The 15,491-nt window shown below is 44.8% G+C and overlaps 1 protein-coding gene across 1 annotated transcript in view; it reads left to right on the forward strand.

Moving 5' to 3' along the window:
- Positions 1-886: 886 nt before the first annotated feature.
- The window catches only part of LOC147440343 (uncharacterized), an 84,167-nt gene continuing 69,562 nt past the window's right edge, over positions 887-15,491 (forward strand). Inside the window, exon 1 of the mRNA XM_086530117.1 lies at positions 887-1,248. Coding sequence (XP_086386243.1) covers positions 964-1,248 — 285 coding nt within the window. The 5' untranslated portion in view covers positions 887-963. The remainder of the gene's footprint in view (positions 1,249-15,491) is intronic.

Raw genomic sequence — 15,491 nt, forward strand, 5'->3', positions numbered from 1 at the left:
TCCCTCCAATTCTCTACTACACTTCTGGTTTGCTCCATCCATTGGCCCTGGCCCTACATTTGTGTTATTTAATTCTTTTCCCCATCAAAATCTTCATAGAAACTTGGAAGAGCAAACTCACAAGTTGTCCATACCATAATTAAGCTGTTTGAAATTGTTGACATCAATAAAATCAAGGAGAAGACAAAGGACGGTGTTTTGAAGATTTAAGCTCCAAAAGTGGAAGCCATGAATAAGCTATTTGAAATTGTTGACATCAACCGAATTAAGGTGAAGACAAAGGATGGTGTTTTGAAAATTCATGCTCCATAATTGGAGGCTGCGAAGTAGAAACATGAAGTACAAACTTGGGGGGGTCACTACCAAAAAAAAAGTCTATAATGTGGGTTCAAAAGTAGGGATTACTTTATTCTATATTTTCTCACATTTTCACATATAGAGGGATATTGAAAAAAGTTTTACAGATTGAATAGGAAAAGGTTTATTGGTGAAAACTACACAGATAAGGGGTTTTGTCAATTGTCCTTGAATGCATGTGATATATAGGTTTTAAATATACTGTTTCCCCCCCCCCCCCCCCCAAATTGAGTTGTAGACATCAAATTAGTTTTCAATGCTACTACATGGGAGTAACATTGAGTTGTAGATATCAAATTAGTTTTCACACGCTACTACATGTACTACATGGGAGTACCTGCTATTGAGCTTTTTTTTTTGGGATTAATGACCATCCGTGAGTGCGCAGGAAGTAGGAAGAAGTTAGAACTCTAAGCATTCACATGGATATGATGTATAGTGGTGATGGTGATAATAAAGATGCATGTTGGGTCCATTGGTTTGTAGTCTTATAAAGAAATGGGATGGTGTGCCTCCATCTACTTTGGGTGAGACCAGGGTTCGATCGCTCACGCGTGACAATGACAAATAGGCATTTCCTGCAGCGGTCCTGTTTTTCTTGTCAGCATGGATGCGGTGGAGCGAGCAATGTGCGCATCGTCCACAGAGAGACTAGCCGCATTTTGTACATCGAAAACCAGGGCTCTGAGTGATAGCTCAGCTTTATGGCGCGCGCCATGCCTTAGCCATCGACGCCTTCATTTCCGTCATCATCGTAAGCAGTCTCATCAGCTCACTATGGCAGCCTCTGATGGCGCTCTTGCTGCCTCAGACGTAGACAATTCCTCGACCTCTGCATGCATAGCGCCTGCCTCAGCAATCGACTTTCTCATGCTCTGCCAGCGCCTCAAGGTACATCGCAGGAATGAAATTTTCATCGTCCTATGCAGCATGATGATGTTTGATTCTTGCTTCATTTCTTCATGCTGTTTCAAAAACCCATGGTGATTCAAGCGGCAAATGTTCTTGGGTTTCTGAAGTAGCACAAGCCTTACGTTGGTGTTTCCTTCATACTCACTGAAAATTTTATTCAAGATAGCTCTGATCACTTCCACCATTGAATTTGAGAGGAGAATGCCAGCAGTAAATCTCTTTTTACACGTATGGGACTAGTGGTCCTGTCCTACTCTGCTGCTTTCAGGGGCGGTTTGTAGCTTGTGATGCATCACTATTCACAAAAATTCCATTTCATCTACACACAGGGACATCTATCTGCGAGCCTATCTTACTTTTTATTCACTGCATTGCACATAAATTTAGCAGTTTAGCAACTGAGTTCAACACTTGATACCTGAGCGTTATGCGCTATTATGCAAACACAAACACAAACACAAACACAGCTCTGCCATGGACACATGCACATGTGTGTGTATGGATGTAGTTGTGTTATTTTTGTCCAGCAAATGTGTGTGTTTGTGTAGGTTTAAGTATAAGCCATATGGACATGGGGAATGCACCCTGCAATTGTAATATTCACTGCCCACCCTCTACATGTCATTCAAGACTCTTTGATACCAAAAAACCTACACACACAAAATATTTACACTTGTTGCCATGTCAATCACTATGTGATTCTTCCAAATACACCTTTGGTTTTCTTCAGCCGTGTACATCGGTACTCCTAGCATGTCCAGGGTTCTATTGTACTCAGATTTATAGAGATATCTTTCCACCAAAAAAAAGAAGAGAGAGAGAGAGAGAGAGAGAGAGAGAGAGAGAGAGAGAGAGAGAGAGAGAGAGAGAGAGAGAGAGAGGCTCGGTGATGCTAAGTTGTTCTGTCCTCGCCTATGGCCCTGAACCCTACCGTCACCACCTGCTCACACTGGTGCAACGCTACCATTGGTATGTTCATGGATCTTCCGTGCCTCTCTCCTCGTACCAGCCTGCTGCTGATCTGTCACCTACTGCAGTTTTATCATTTCTTCTTGTCACGTGCACATCTAACCCTATGTGCATGTGGACAAGCCAACTCCTACTTGTAGGGATTAGGACAACCTAGGAAGTGTTCTGGCACCCTTGTGATGCTGTACACAGGATGCGCATGTCCAGGCCCTTTGGAGTAGTTGCATAGCCTTTGATTGCACAAGAGCACCGCCAATAGCTACCAGGTGTAGGCACTAGAGAGAGTTCCCATTTAGTATTAGAGTATGTAGATTAGGTAGTTTTCCGCGTACGAAGCACCTTTTATGAATGAGTTTTAACCTATTAATAAGTGACATCAGCAAGTCACTGCCGAAGGGAATGAAGCCAGACGTGAATTAAGCTTCATATACATAGTGGACCTCTCCTATTTGAATGTGAATAAAAAGCAGAGTGTTGGAAAGGTGGGGTGCCTTCTGGCCCTTGCTCTACTCGATCCAGCTTGCCAGATGCTATATAGGCAGCCTTTGGCCTCCTCTTGCAACCATCAGTCAATACCAGTAGTACCCTATGGGCAGCAGCCCATCACTGCCATCAGCCCCTAGCGTTTCCAAGCCGCATGTAAGGTGCAGTGGAATGAATGTTGTATTTTCTCAAGATTAGTGATCTTTATTGCTCAAGGTTCCTTTTAGTTCTTAGGGAAGGAGAGAGCCTTTCGTCTTATGGAGAGTGCTATGATCACAAACATATTGTGCGTGCAAGTGAATGAGATTGAGAGAAGGAGAGAGAAGAGATACGACACCGAGAGGTTGTAAAACCCTCCTCCGAAGGCCCCACTCTTGTCGGCGAGAGTGGTCTACTTTGATTGCACAAAGGTGTACATTGCGAATGCAATGGACAGATGCAAGTTGGACTATGCCGATGACGACGACGGTGATGACGACGGCTAAGGCTGAAATCTGTGATCTTCTAGGGCTGAATTCGGGGTTGTCTTCGTGGCTGAAAATGACTGTTTTCTTGCTGTTTTAATGGCTGAAAATGACTGATTTGTCGGGGGTTCTGCTGATGATAAAAACGCTGAGATCCTGTACCTGCTAGGCTGTGTTTTATGGCAGATTTACACCTGCTGAAAAACGCTGCAATGGCTGATGATCAGGCGGGAAAAACGCTACCAAAAGGCAGGCTTTCCTAGCGTTAGTGCTTGCTGAAAAACGCTGATGTGAGAGGGGTCCTAAAGCTGATAAAACGCCACAAAATGTTGAGGTTCTGCTGTGGATGCCTAGCGTTAGTGAAGGCTGAGAAACGTTGATGGGGATTAGGTCAAAACGCCATGTTCAGGTGCTTCTTGGCGATGGTTTGCTGTAGGGGGTAACGCCAACGGGTGGATCTTGTAGGCGAGGCTTCTTGTGAAGAAAACGCCAAGGGAGGATGTGTCACATGACACCTTCATACATCAGTTTGACATAGCTTTCTCTGGAGGACATTACTCAAAGCATTCCAAGATTTGGAGGGCTACCTCTTACTTCACGGGAAATGCTCGAACTTGGTGGTCCATTCTTTTATTGAACAAGAAAGTGCCACTTAAATGGCTGAAATTTAAAAGGCTTTTTCTTTCTTCATGGTTGACTCGGGAGTACGAGCGCGACATACGAACTACTTGGAACCATCTTCGGATGACCAACAAAGATACATTGGACGCATATTGCGAGAGATTCTGGAGCTCTTTTCTACCAGCTTCTTCATTTAAGAAGATCTCGTTTAAAGAACAGATTGAGCGGTTTAACTTGGGACTTCCTACAGAGATACGGGATCACTGCTTAGAACAAAAGTCAGATTCTATTCAAAAACTGATAAGTCATGTGAAACAGGGTTTTGCCATTCATTCAGGCAATTTGACTTACCCCACAGATGAGATCATGACGCAAAGAACCGAACAGACTTCTAAAAATGAAAGTAGAAAGAAGAAGAGCACCCCAGAAAAGAAAGAAAAGGATGCACGACCCGAGCTCACTCTTCGAGAGAGAATCAACTACATCAAAGAGGGAAAGTGTTTTGAATGCCGGGAAACTGGGCATATCTCCGCGAAGTGCCCTAAAACGGCGCCGAAAGAACAAGATGAAGAAAGGCCAGAAAGTTTGAAAGCAGCTGAGGAACGTGGCAGAAAAGGCAGAGCATAATTGGTACCACATTGCATGGGGCCCGAACCGAATCAAATGAATGAAAGTACAAAACTTTGCCGCTTTTAGGGCAAGTGAAAGATCAGGAAGCCCTCTTTTTTCTTGGATGAAGGAGCCAAGGCCAACTTCTTTTCACTTGAATTGGCAGCTCAATTTGGAATTACGCCCAACAGGCTGAGCCAAAGGCGGAGGTAGTTCTAGCAACACCCGAACGGGATGTTGCCATTACACCGATCATTGGTAAACTTCGTTTGCAATGTCAGGGGTGTTTAGGGCTACGTAATTCCCTTGGGAGGTTGTGACGTCCTACTCGAAATCCCTTGGTACCACAAGAAAGCGACTTTGACAAATGAAGGGCACAGAGATTGTACTTGATGAACTTCGCTTTCTTTACTCGATTTTCTGAAGAGAACTGAATGATGATTGAAGGTCGAATATGTTTTGACCTGAATGAAGAACGCCACGATTTTTCTCCACACTCATGCCGATTGCTTTTCAGAGGTCCTGCCAGGCGAGTTGCCACCAACTCGTCGTAAGGATCATACCATTGATCTAATACCTGGAACCACACCACCGAACCGGCCACCTTACCGTGTGAGCCAAGCCTAGAGATACACTTTTTGGGACACATTGTCTCAGCAGCAAGAGTTCAAATGGACCCGGCCAAGATAGAGACTATCCGTGATTGGCTCGATTTGAAGAATGTCCATGAAGTTCGAAGCTTCTTGGGCTTATGTTGTTACTACCGACGGTTCATCAGAAAGTTTGCAGAGGTTGCTTACCCCTTTGCCTATGTTGACACAGAAAGGAGTCCCTTTCTCATGGGGACCCACAGAGGTGTCTGCCTTTCAGAAATTGAAACAGAATTTGACTACAGGACCAATTTTGACTTTGCCGGATTTGCAGAAGTCGTTTGAAGTATATTGTGATACTTGTGGTCGTAGTCTAGATGCGGTCTTAATGCATGAAGGCCATGTCATTGCCTATGAGAGCCGATTGTTTTCAAGGCCGGAATTGACAGTACAGATCTGAGAGAAAGAGCTTTTGGTGGTTATCCATGCTCTTACTCAGTGGCGACATTACCTACTCGGAGCCGGTTTTACAATTTTCACAGATGGTTGGATACTCTACTTCTTGTCACAGAAGCAGCTATCGGAAAAGCAGATGCGGTGGGCAAACATCTGGTCACACTTTTGCTTCCGGATTGTCCATGTGCAGGGACAAAAGAAATTGGTGGTAAATACTTTGTCTCGGAAGTCGTTTGTTTTGGCTATTTCCGCGATACATCATAAAAGCTTCGAGGATATGATCGGTCAGTACGCCACAGATACAGATTTTTGCGGATGTATTCACTTGAATACAGAATGGGGAGGTAGTAGCGGAATATTTCATTCGGGATGGCTACTTAATGAAGAAAATGATGTTGTGCGTTACACAGCTGTTGAAGGAAAAGGTTCTGACCGAATGCCACTGTCCACCTTTTACGGGTCACCGCGACATTGTTACCACCTTGAAAGGTACTTTTGTTTGGCAGAGACTCAAGAAGGACGTGGATGATTTTGTACGCAGTTGCTTGGTATGCCAGAAGGTCAAGTTTTGACAAGCATAAAGCACAGGGATTGTTACAGCCTTTACCCATACCCACCCGCCCCTGGAAAAGTATTGCAATGGATTTCAATTTTGATCTCCCGAAAACACATGGTGGACACGATTGTTTATTGCCCAGATATTCAGATTACATGGCATGCCTGAGACGATTGTCTCCGACAGAGACCCTAGATTCACAAGTTTGTTTTGGAAGGCTATTTGGGAGAACATTGGCACGCGGCTGCAGCTCTCGTCGTCGTTCCACTCGCAGACTGACGGGCAATCAGAGATTGCTAATTCAGTGGCACTGGATTTGTTGAAGTCTTCTTCTTTGAATCTGAAGACTTCATGGGAAAAGGGTTTTTACCTTTTGTGGAATAAGCCTACAGAAACACGATTAACTCTTTGATAGGGAAGGTGCCATTTGAGATTATTGAATTTGCTACGAAGGTTTCACCCTTCCTTAGCACGAAAGATAAGATTTTTCTTTGAAGCCGACCGGTTCACGAGGGACTTGGACTTGGTCCAGAAGGCTTTGCAGAAATCTCAGAAAAAGGAAGCAGATCGAGATCGTCGCGATTTGAAATTGAAGAAGAACGATTGGGTGCTCTTACATTTTGAGAAGGCACGCCTGAGAAAGAAAAAGGAAAAGGAGCAACTTTCGAGAAAGCTTAGCATGAGATACTATGGACCTTTCCAGATTTCCAAAAGGATAAATGATGTCTCCTTTCGACTAAAGCTGCTCGATACTTGGAGGATTCACAATGCTTTTTATGTGAGTCTCTTGAAGCCTTTTAAAGGCGATGTGCCCGATGATGGGGAGCCTGATGAGCAACCCAAAGTGGAGGAAAAGAGGAGATACTCGTTCTAGAACAGATTTTGGCACATAAAGAAAGAAAGGTAAACGGTAAAATGATAAGGCGGTTCTTGGTTAAATTCAAGAACTACCCCACATTGGATGCGAAGTGGATGGAGCAGGAGGACTTGGCAAATACCTTTACCTTGAAGCATTTGGTTTAGCATAGTCTATTCCAAAATTGAACCCCGAACTCAGTTGGGCAGAATTTGGTGCAGTGGGTATGCACAAGAGGGGAGTCGCTCCACTCCTTTGTCAACAAATTGCCCCGATTTTGATACTAAAGTCACTGATGTCTCTGTTGAGTTTCAGGGATTCTGTGAGCTGACATTATTTTGTTGTATGACTTTATGAACTGGAATTCCCCATACTGACTTGTTCTTGACTTGTTTAAGTGTAGAAACTCATAGACGAAATGACTGCAGCATTTCGGTCTGAAAGATCTCGATAGACGTGATTGCAATATGGATTAGTTAATCGGGCATCTATGAGGTCCCGAGTGGATCTAGATGCGATAACTAAATACGTTGCCGATAAATCATGGTCTGAGATCCGATTGAATTTTGAATGTAATTTGTCATGTGATGTCCTGCGGTGTCAAGTGTTGTCCTGTGATGTGACTGTCGATTGGTACATGTGCTAGATGTGTGTTCCTAGTGCATCGGTACTAACAGTCAGTGTCTGCTAAGATAGTTTATGGCTTCTGCCTATTTTGCAGACGTAATCAAGGGCGATTACAATGCTTTCAAGAGGGGGGTATGTCACAAATGGGTGACGTGGCATGGCAGAGCATCTGGACATTGGGGCAGCAGAGCACACACACACCCTCCTCGGCTGGATGACATGCCCGGAAAAAAATCCGTTGAATGCTGACGTGGTACTGCCGTACAGACCATCCGCGTTTTGCGTCGCATTTCAAGGCTGAGTGTGAATTGCTTTTTCTATGCAAATTCAGGTTGGAAATCCTAGACAATGGTTGCTTTAATATCCACGCCAGCTTGAGAGAGAGAAAGAGCTTAATTTTTATTTTAAGTTGCTTTATTTTTGAATGCTTTTAATGGGCAGATTTTGGGGCTCTGCTTTTGGCATCCCTTGTACACCTTTATAAGTGTGGCTTGGGCTGCCACTTCTCAGAGCATCTAGATGCAGAGTCTGAGAGTGAGACCCTCCCACTCCCTTATACTTTCTGCACAGACTTAATACAAAAAGAAATACTGAAAGGGGTGCAAGTCTTTGGGGCCAACATCTCTAGGCACGGAACTCCGCGGGGCCGTGTCGAATCAATTGTGAACTGTGAACTATTTTGAAGTGAATCTCTGTTGTGATGAAGTAGAATCTTGACTTGGAGTGTCCAAGTTTGTTACACGTACAACTCCCACGTCATCAATCCACGGGTGTGTGTGTGGGTCCTGCTTTATTTTAATGTCTTTATCTCACTTGGGCCCCATCGGACGGAGTCCCCATAAGTTGGTAGGACTTCTTCTGTTGTTGCTTGTTCTTCTTAGGGTTTAGGTCCCTCGGCTGTGATCTGAAGGTTGGCTCTGTTCTTCAGTGACTCGACACGTCAGTAGTTTGTGACATCCCCCCTTCTTGAAAGAAAGTAATCGTCCGCGATTACAACATATCTGCAAAACAACTCAAGTTAGCTCAAAAATTTCCGAGGGTTATTCTGAGAGACAATCAGTTTGCTCTTTTTGTTAAGGAGTTGGCTTCTCCTTTCGGCTATTTTGATCAAGGAGTTGGCTTCTCCTTTCGTCCAGATCGGAACTCTTAATATTCCGGCGTAGTAATATTAGCCATCACACCCATGCTGCACTGATCTTCCACAGGTGTCTTGATGCACTAAAATTACATACCCAGGCAATCTTATCCAATTAGGAATATTCAGTGGTTGGCACATCACAATGCAACACAAATGCTCACATATGCATGTTACAAACACAACAAGCAGCGCCATTGAGCACTCCCCAGAGACAAACGGTATGCGGTATGAAGCTACTTAATGACTACCTCGTCACTCCCCTCGCAAATAACCTAAAAAGGTCCGGGCCATGAGCTCAGAGAACTGTACAACCAAACGCTCCTCAGACCGCAGTTTGCGTCGCTTGGAGGTTCAAGCATACAACCAAACGCTCCCCAGGCATTGGCAAACGTCGTTTGGAGGTTTTCTAGCATACAACGGAACGCTCCCCAAACATCGGCCTGCGTCATTCCAAGGTTTTCAAACATACAATGAAACGCTCCCCAAGCATCGGCTTGCGTCGTTCCAAGGTTCAAACAATACCAAAACAATATTTCTCACTTCTCCACCCGGGAGTATAATCACCAATCATTGAAACCAGAGTCAAACAATTCAAATTGGCATCAAGACAGGTTTAAAACAAATAGCATCCATTCAAACAGATTTCAAACAATACTCTCTCAAACAATGTTCAAAAGTATCTAACTAAAAAACAACTAGAGAGGTCATTCAGGGCTTTGTTGGGACAACCAAACTTTGAGGACAACTGGTTTGCCCTTCTGCATCACGGTGATGGTTCGGTTCCGAACTTGGAGAGTTGCATCATTCTTGTCATGCCAGGGCATGCCCAAGAGAACGTCGCAATTGCCCAACTTCATAATGTGGAAATCGGCTTTTCCATGATAATCTTGTATAGTCACTGAAAGAGCACCAATGAGCGGTACCACTTTCTGAGTTTGCCCCGTGGCTAACTCAACTTCAATTTCTCCACCCTCTGCATCATAATCAAAGTACATCTGCTTCAAGAATTTTGGATGGATGAAGTTCTCCATAGCTCCGAGGTCAAAGAAAATAAGGGCTTTCAAGCCGTTGACTTTTCCATAAGCTCTGCATAACTCATTAAAACTCTCGAGGTGTATACCATAAATATCGGGTACTAGTCCAATAGCAGGTCTAGCCCTCTTGGCCGAAGGTGGCCCCGGGGATCTGTCTGACGTGGGAGCAAAAGGTTGCACTAAGGACGTGGAGGCTCGCTCTAGACATGTATTGAACGTATGCCCTGTTTGGAAACATTCGAAGCATCGGCCTTCTTGTAACAAGGCGTCTCGTTGACGGTGTGTCAGACGAGGCCGTTGAGGTTGGTTTTCACGGGATTCCCGAGAATTTGTTCGTTGTTGTCAGGAGTTCTGGTTAGTGGCCGGAGGTTCTTCTGTGGTAAACTCCAACTTTCCCTTCATGAGCTTGTAGCCAACTGCGGCATGGTCCATAAGCTCTTGCATGGTAGAGACTTGCTTGGAGAGACAATATTCTTGCAATGGTGATGGTAGTCCAATGGTGTAGCGCTCGCACTAGTCCTCCAAGGAAATAAACTTAAAGAAGGACACCGGAAGGTATCCGTCGAGAAACCTTTGGTTATAGTTGTCCATGGTTTCGGTGGCAAGCATTTTCAAGTTGCCCCACTGCCAAAATCCGGACTTCAAACATCGAAGTCATGTAACTACGTGTAAAAACTATCTTGAAAGTTTGCCAGGTCCTTGGAGCATGCGGTTGTGTCGCGATTGAACTCCACCATTGCATAGCATTATCTTTAAGAAATCCCGCTGCTCAAGAAATCTTGGATTCTTTTGTATGGTTCCCCAAAGCATAGATGTTGTCGAATTGCTGTAGGAACTGCAATGCGTTCTTGCGATCTTTCACCCCGGAAAAAGTGAAAAATTTGATTGTCGTGCTGCTATCTTTGAAATCTTTGGGTTGGTTAGGCGCATAGCCTGGGTATGGATAATAAGGGTATCCATATGGGCTCCAACCATTGTAGCCTGGTGGCGGTGGTCGTGGAGGTGGGGGTAATGGCGGTTGCATTGGATCAGGGTCAAAATGCTGCACCATATTTCTGAAGACTCCCCCGATCGGAATAGACTGCTGAGAAGGTTGCCGATTGGAAGCTCTCATACTTTCTGATGCCGGAGGAGGAGGTACCACCTTGGGCATCAGAGGGGTAACATGTTCAAAAATTGTTGAAAACTTTGCAGCATCAGAAGATTCTATTGAGGATGCCGCGAAAGAATGTCGTGAAGCTCGTTGAGCAGAAACTGCAAATATTCTGTTGAATCCATGAATTCTATGTCTTGGGTTCTTTATGGCTTATGCCCTGTAAGACAACGATGAAGACAGGAGCGCGCCCGATGCGCGATGAAGTAAGGGTGGGAGTGGCTAATAAGTCCGGGGACGGAGCACGAGGATACTTCACGTAAAATTCCAATAGCTCTGTCTGCTCTTGTGTAGGACCGGTATGCTTTCAGAAAAGCACACGCTTGATGCTCTGATACCACTGTCTCAAGACGGGCACGAAGTGTCAATAAAAAAGAACAGACTGAACAGACTTTTAGCACTTCAATAACAACTGAACTGAAAGAGAGAGACGACACGCGACACGGAGTGGCGGAATTCCACCCCAGAAAGTATTGGCCCCAAACCTTGGCGCCCCTTTCGGTATTTCTTTATATTGCATCAACACAGTACAAGCCGGTACTCGAGACTCTGCACCTTCTCCAGGAAGCATGCCGGAGAATGAGCCCTTAGCACATATGTAAAGGCCCTTGGCCTATGAAAAGCAGTTTACCTGAAAAGCCTTCAAACTAAAAGCTTCTACTCCAAAACCAATGTCAAAAGGCTGCCAACGTAAATCACGGAATTCCGTACAGTCTACCATGTTAGCAATCAGCACAAAACGCTGAAATCCGTAGAGTTTGCCACGTCATCAACCAACGGAAAATATGGAGCCTCTGTATAGCTACCACGTCATCAGCCCACGCGTGTGTGTAGGTCCTGCTTTATTTTAATGTCTTTATGTCACTTGGACCCCATCGGACGGGGTCCCCATAAGTTGGTAGGACTTCTTCTTCTGTTGTTGCTTGTTCTTCTTAGGGTTTAGGTCCCTTGGCTGTGATCTGAAGGTTGGCTCTGGTCTTCAGTGACTTGACAAGTCAGGACTCAGTAGTTTGTGACACCTATCTTTGGGGGAGTTCTCAGCATTAATTTTCAATGACAGTGTTTGCTCTGTTCCGACGTGGGTTGAGACAATTGTTACCTCAGCGCGTCCTTTTGAGGATACTTTTCTTTCAGAGGGGGCTTCCAAGTTATTATCTTCAGTCAATTACTCGTGCTCCATTCAGCGAAGTACCATGCACGGTGTCTTCCAACCCTTGGTTTTCCTTGCCCATTTCTTGCCGCTTTGGATGGTGTGCTTGAGCCCACAATGCATTTAGTATCTTGGAAGATAATCTTCCTTAGCCATGTCGGTGGTTGTCTCGTCTTTCGGATTTGTGGTGTGACAGTTGCTCTTCCCAGTGCATTCGAGCAGAAGTTCCTATGCCTCGTCTTCCAGATTGATCCTTGGAAACTGTACCATACAAGACACACCTACTTCCCTTATCCTTAGACTGGCATGTTATCTCTCGTACAGGTGAATAGTGGTCCTTCTCGAACTAGGAACCAGTTACGTTTAGCCAGCATTTTTCAAAGAAGGGAGACTGTTTTCTTGGTTCTCCCAGTTTTGGTTCCAAGTTCCACAGGTATATTATTTTCCTTTCAGATTCACCTACCGTGGGTGATCGAGTTACACAGGCAAAGACTGTTGGAGAGTTATGACAGTTATCCATGTTTCGGGTGTTCTCCCTTCAGAGGGGGATATGGAGCCAGCTTGGGAGTCTTCCGCGGACTACTTCCTTTCAATACCAATGGTTCCATGTGCAACGGACAGGATTGACAGTCTATTTGGTTGCTTTCTATGGCACCTTGTCCTTCTCTTGCAGAGCTTGGGTGCAGGGTATCTTGATCTTGCCATGTTAGATGCAACCTCGGTATTTATGTGTGTTATCTTTTTGCTGGATGTTTGTTCCCAATTCACTCCAAGAGTGGGGTGATATTCTCTTGGGTGGTGTTCTAGACAGTTGAAGATCAGTAACCATTTTCACTCTCATTTTCAATGAAGATCCTTCAAATACAGTTTGTAGTTCATCATTCTATATGGTGGTTGGTGTAGTTCTTTGGTTCTTTGTCACAAGACGGGCACCACTGCCAATAGAAAAGAACAAGACTGAACAGACTTTTAGCACTTCAATAACAATTGAACTGAAAGAGAGAGACGACACGCGACACAGAGTGGCGGAATTCCACCCCAGAGAGTATTGGCCCCAAATCTTGGCGCCCCTTTCTGTATTTCTTTATATTGCATCAACACAGTACAAGCGGGTACTCCAGACTCTGCACCTTCTCCTGGAAGCATGCCAAAGAATGAGCCCTAACCTCATATTTAAAGGCACTTGGCCTGAAAAGCAGTTTACAGTGAAAAGCCTTCAAACTCAAAAGCTTCTGGTCCAAAAGCAATGCAAAAAAGCTACCAACGTAAAAAGCGGAAATCCGTACAGTCCTGCCACATCAGCATTGCCAGCATAAAAAGCGAAAATCCGTACAGTTCTGCCGCGTCAACAGTCAGCAGAATTTTCGGAACCTCCGTACAGCTACCATGTCATCAGTTTTTTTTGGCGCAAGCCTTTGTGTGTGTGGGTGGGTGGGTCCTACTTTATTTTAATTCCTTGATGTCTCTTGGGGCCCCATCGGACGGGGTCCCCATAAGTTGGTAGGACTTCTTCTTCTGTTACTTGTTCTTCTTAGGGTTTAGGTCCCTCGACCGGCATCTGCAATTTGGCTCCATTCTTCAAGGCTTTGACACGTCAGCAGTTTGTGACATCTCCCCTTCTTGAAAGAGAGTAATTGTCCACGATTACAACATATCTGCAAAACAACTCAAGTTAGCTCAAAAATTTCCGAGGGTCATTCCGGAGGACAATCAATTTTCTCTTTTTGTTAAGGAGTTAGCTTCTCCTTTCGTCCAGATCGGAACTCTTGATATTCGGGCGTAGTAAAATTAGCCATCACACCCAGACCGTATTGATCTTCCACGGGTGTCTTGATGCACTAAAATTACATACCCAGGCAATCTCATCCAATTAGAAATATTCAGTGGTTGGCACATCACAATGCAATACAAATGCTCACATATGCATGTTACAAGACATGGAAACATAAAGCTGCCGATGAGCACTCCTCCCGCATAACCTAACAAGGTCCGGGTCGGGAGATATGCAACGACTCCCTCATCACTCCTCCCGCATAACCTAAAAAGGTCCGGGCCGGGAGATATAGAGGCCTTTTACAACCAAACGGCCCCCAGACCGCAGCTTGCGTCGTTTGGAGGTGCTGAGAGTAACCACTGCTCGGACTTCTTAATACTCCTCCCGCATAACCATCCAGGTAGGGCCGGAAGTCACAACAACAATACTGCCCCTGTAAATAACCACAAGGGTCCGGGCCATGAGTAAAAACAACACTATTCAATCATTCAATACTCCCCCCCCAAATAACCACGAGGGTCCGAACCATGAGTATGAACAAGCAATCTCAAACATCATTTCTCACTACTCCACTCGGGAGTAAAATCATCAATCATTGAAACCAGTATTAAAAGCAGAGTCAAACGATTCAAAGCGGCACCAAGACAGGTTCAAAACAGATACCATCCATTTCACAAAAATTCTACACAGGATCACCAAACAAGTTCTCAAACAGATTTCAAACTTAAAAAGCAATCTCGACATCAATCGAGCTCGAAAAGTCGACACACTTTCCATCCTGAAACCTGCACCAAAAATTTAGGGTTAGGTTCATTCCATAAGGTCGTAGCCGACCACAGCATGTTCCATCAGCTCTGGGACAAACATTGTTCCTGTGGCGGTGATGGTAGTCCCAAGTCATAGCAGTCACACCGGACCTCCGAGGTTATGAATAAGAGGCACCTGCTGAGAGATCTAAAGAATTTTCAAGTTATAATCTGCTAGGGTTTCCGTGGCAAGCATTTCAGGATACCCCACTCTACTAGAAGTTGCACTCCGAAGGAAGATGTCAGAAACCATATAACTTCGGGCAAAAATTTTCTTGAAAGCTTGCCAAGTACTTGGAGTATGCTGCTTGGTATCTATCAACATTTGCATGGCACTGCCTCTGAGAAAAACAGCAGTTCGAAACAAATCTTGGATCCTTCTCTTGTAGGTGATCTTTATGGCTTATGCCCTGTAAGACATGAGCGATGAAGACGGGAGCGTGCCCGATGCGTGATGAAGTACCGATATGCTTTCAGAAAAGCACATGCCTGACGCTCTAATACCACTGTCACAAGACGAGCACCACATGCCAATAGAAAAGAACAGGCTGAACAGACTTTTAGCACTTCAATAACAACTGAATTGAGAGAGAGAGAGAGAGAGAGAGAGAGAGAGAGAGAGAGAGAGAGAGAGAGAGAGAGAGAGAGAGAGAGAGAGAGAGAGAGAGAGAGAGAGAGAGAGAGAGAGAGAGAGAGAGAGAGACGACACGAGACACGGAGTGGCGGAATTCCACCCCAGAGAGTATTTGCCCCAAACCTTGGCGCCCCTTTCACTATTTCTTTATATTGCATCAACACAGTACAAACCGGTACTCCAGACTCTGCACCTTCTCCCGGAAGCATGCCAAAGAATGAGCCCTAACCTCATATCTAAAGGCACTTGGCTTGAAAAGCAGTTTACAATGAAAAGCCTTCAAACTCAAAAGCAATGCCAAA

Source organism: Adiantum capillus-veneris, chromosome 15 (genome assembly GCF_014529385.1).
Source record: "Adiantum capillus-veneris isolate H3 chromosome 15, ASM1452938v2, whole genome shotgun sequence".
NCBI lineage: Eukaryota > Viridiplantae > Streptophyta > Polypodiopsida > Polypodiales > Pteridaceae > Adiantum > Adiantum capillus-veneris.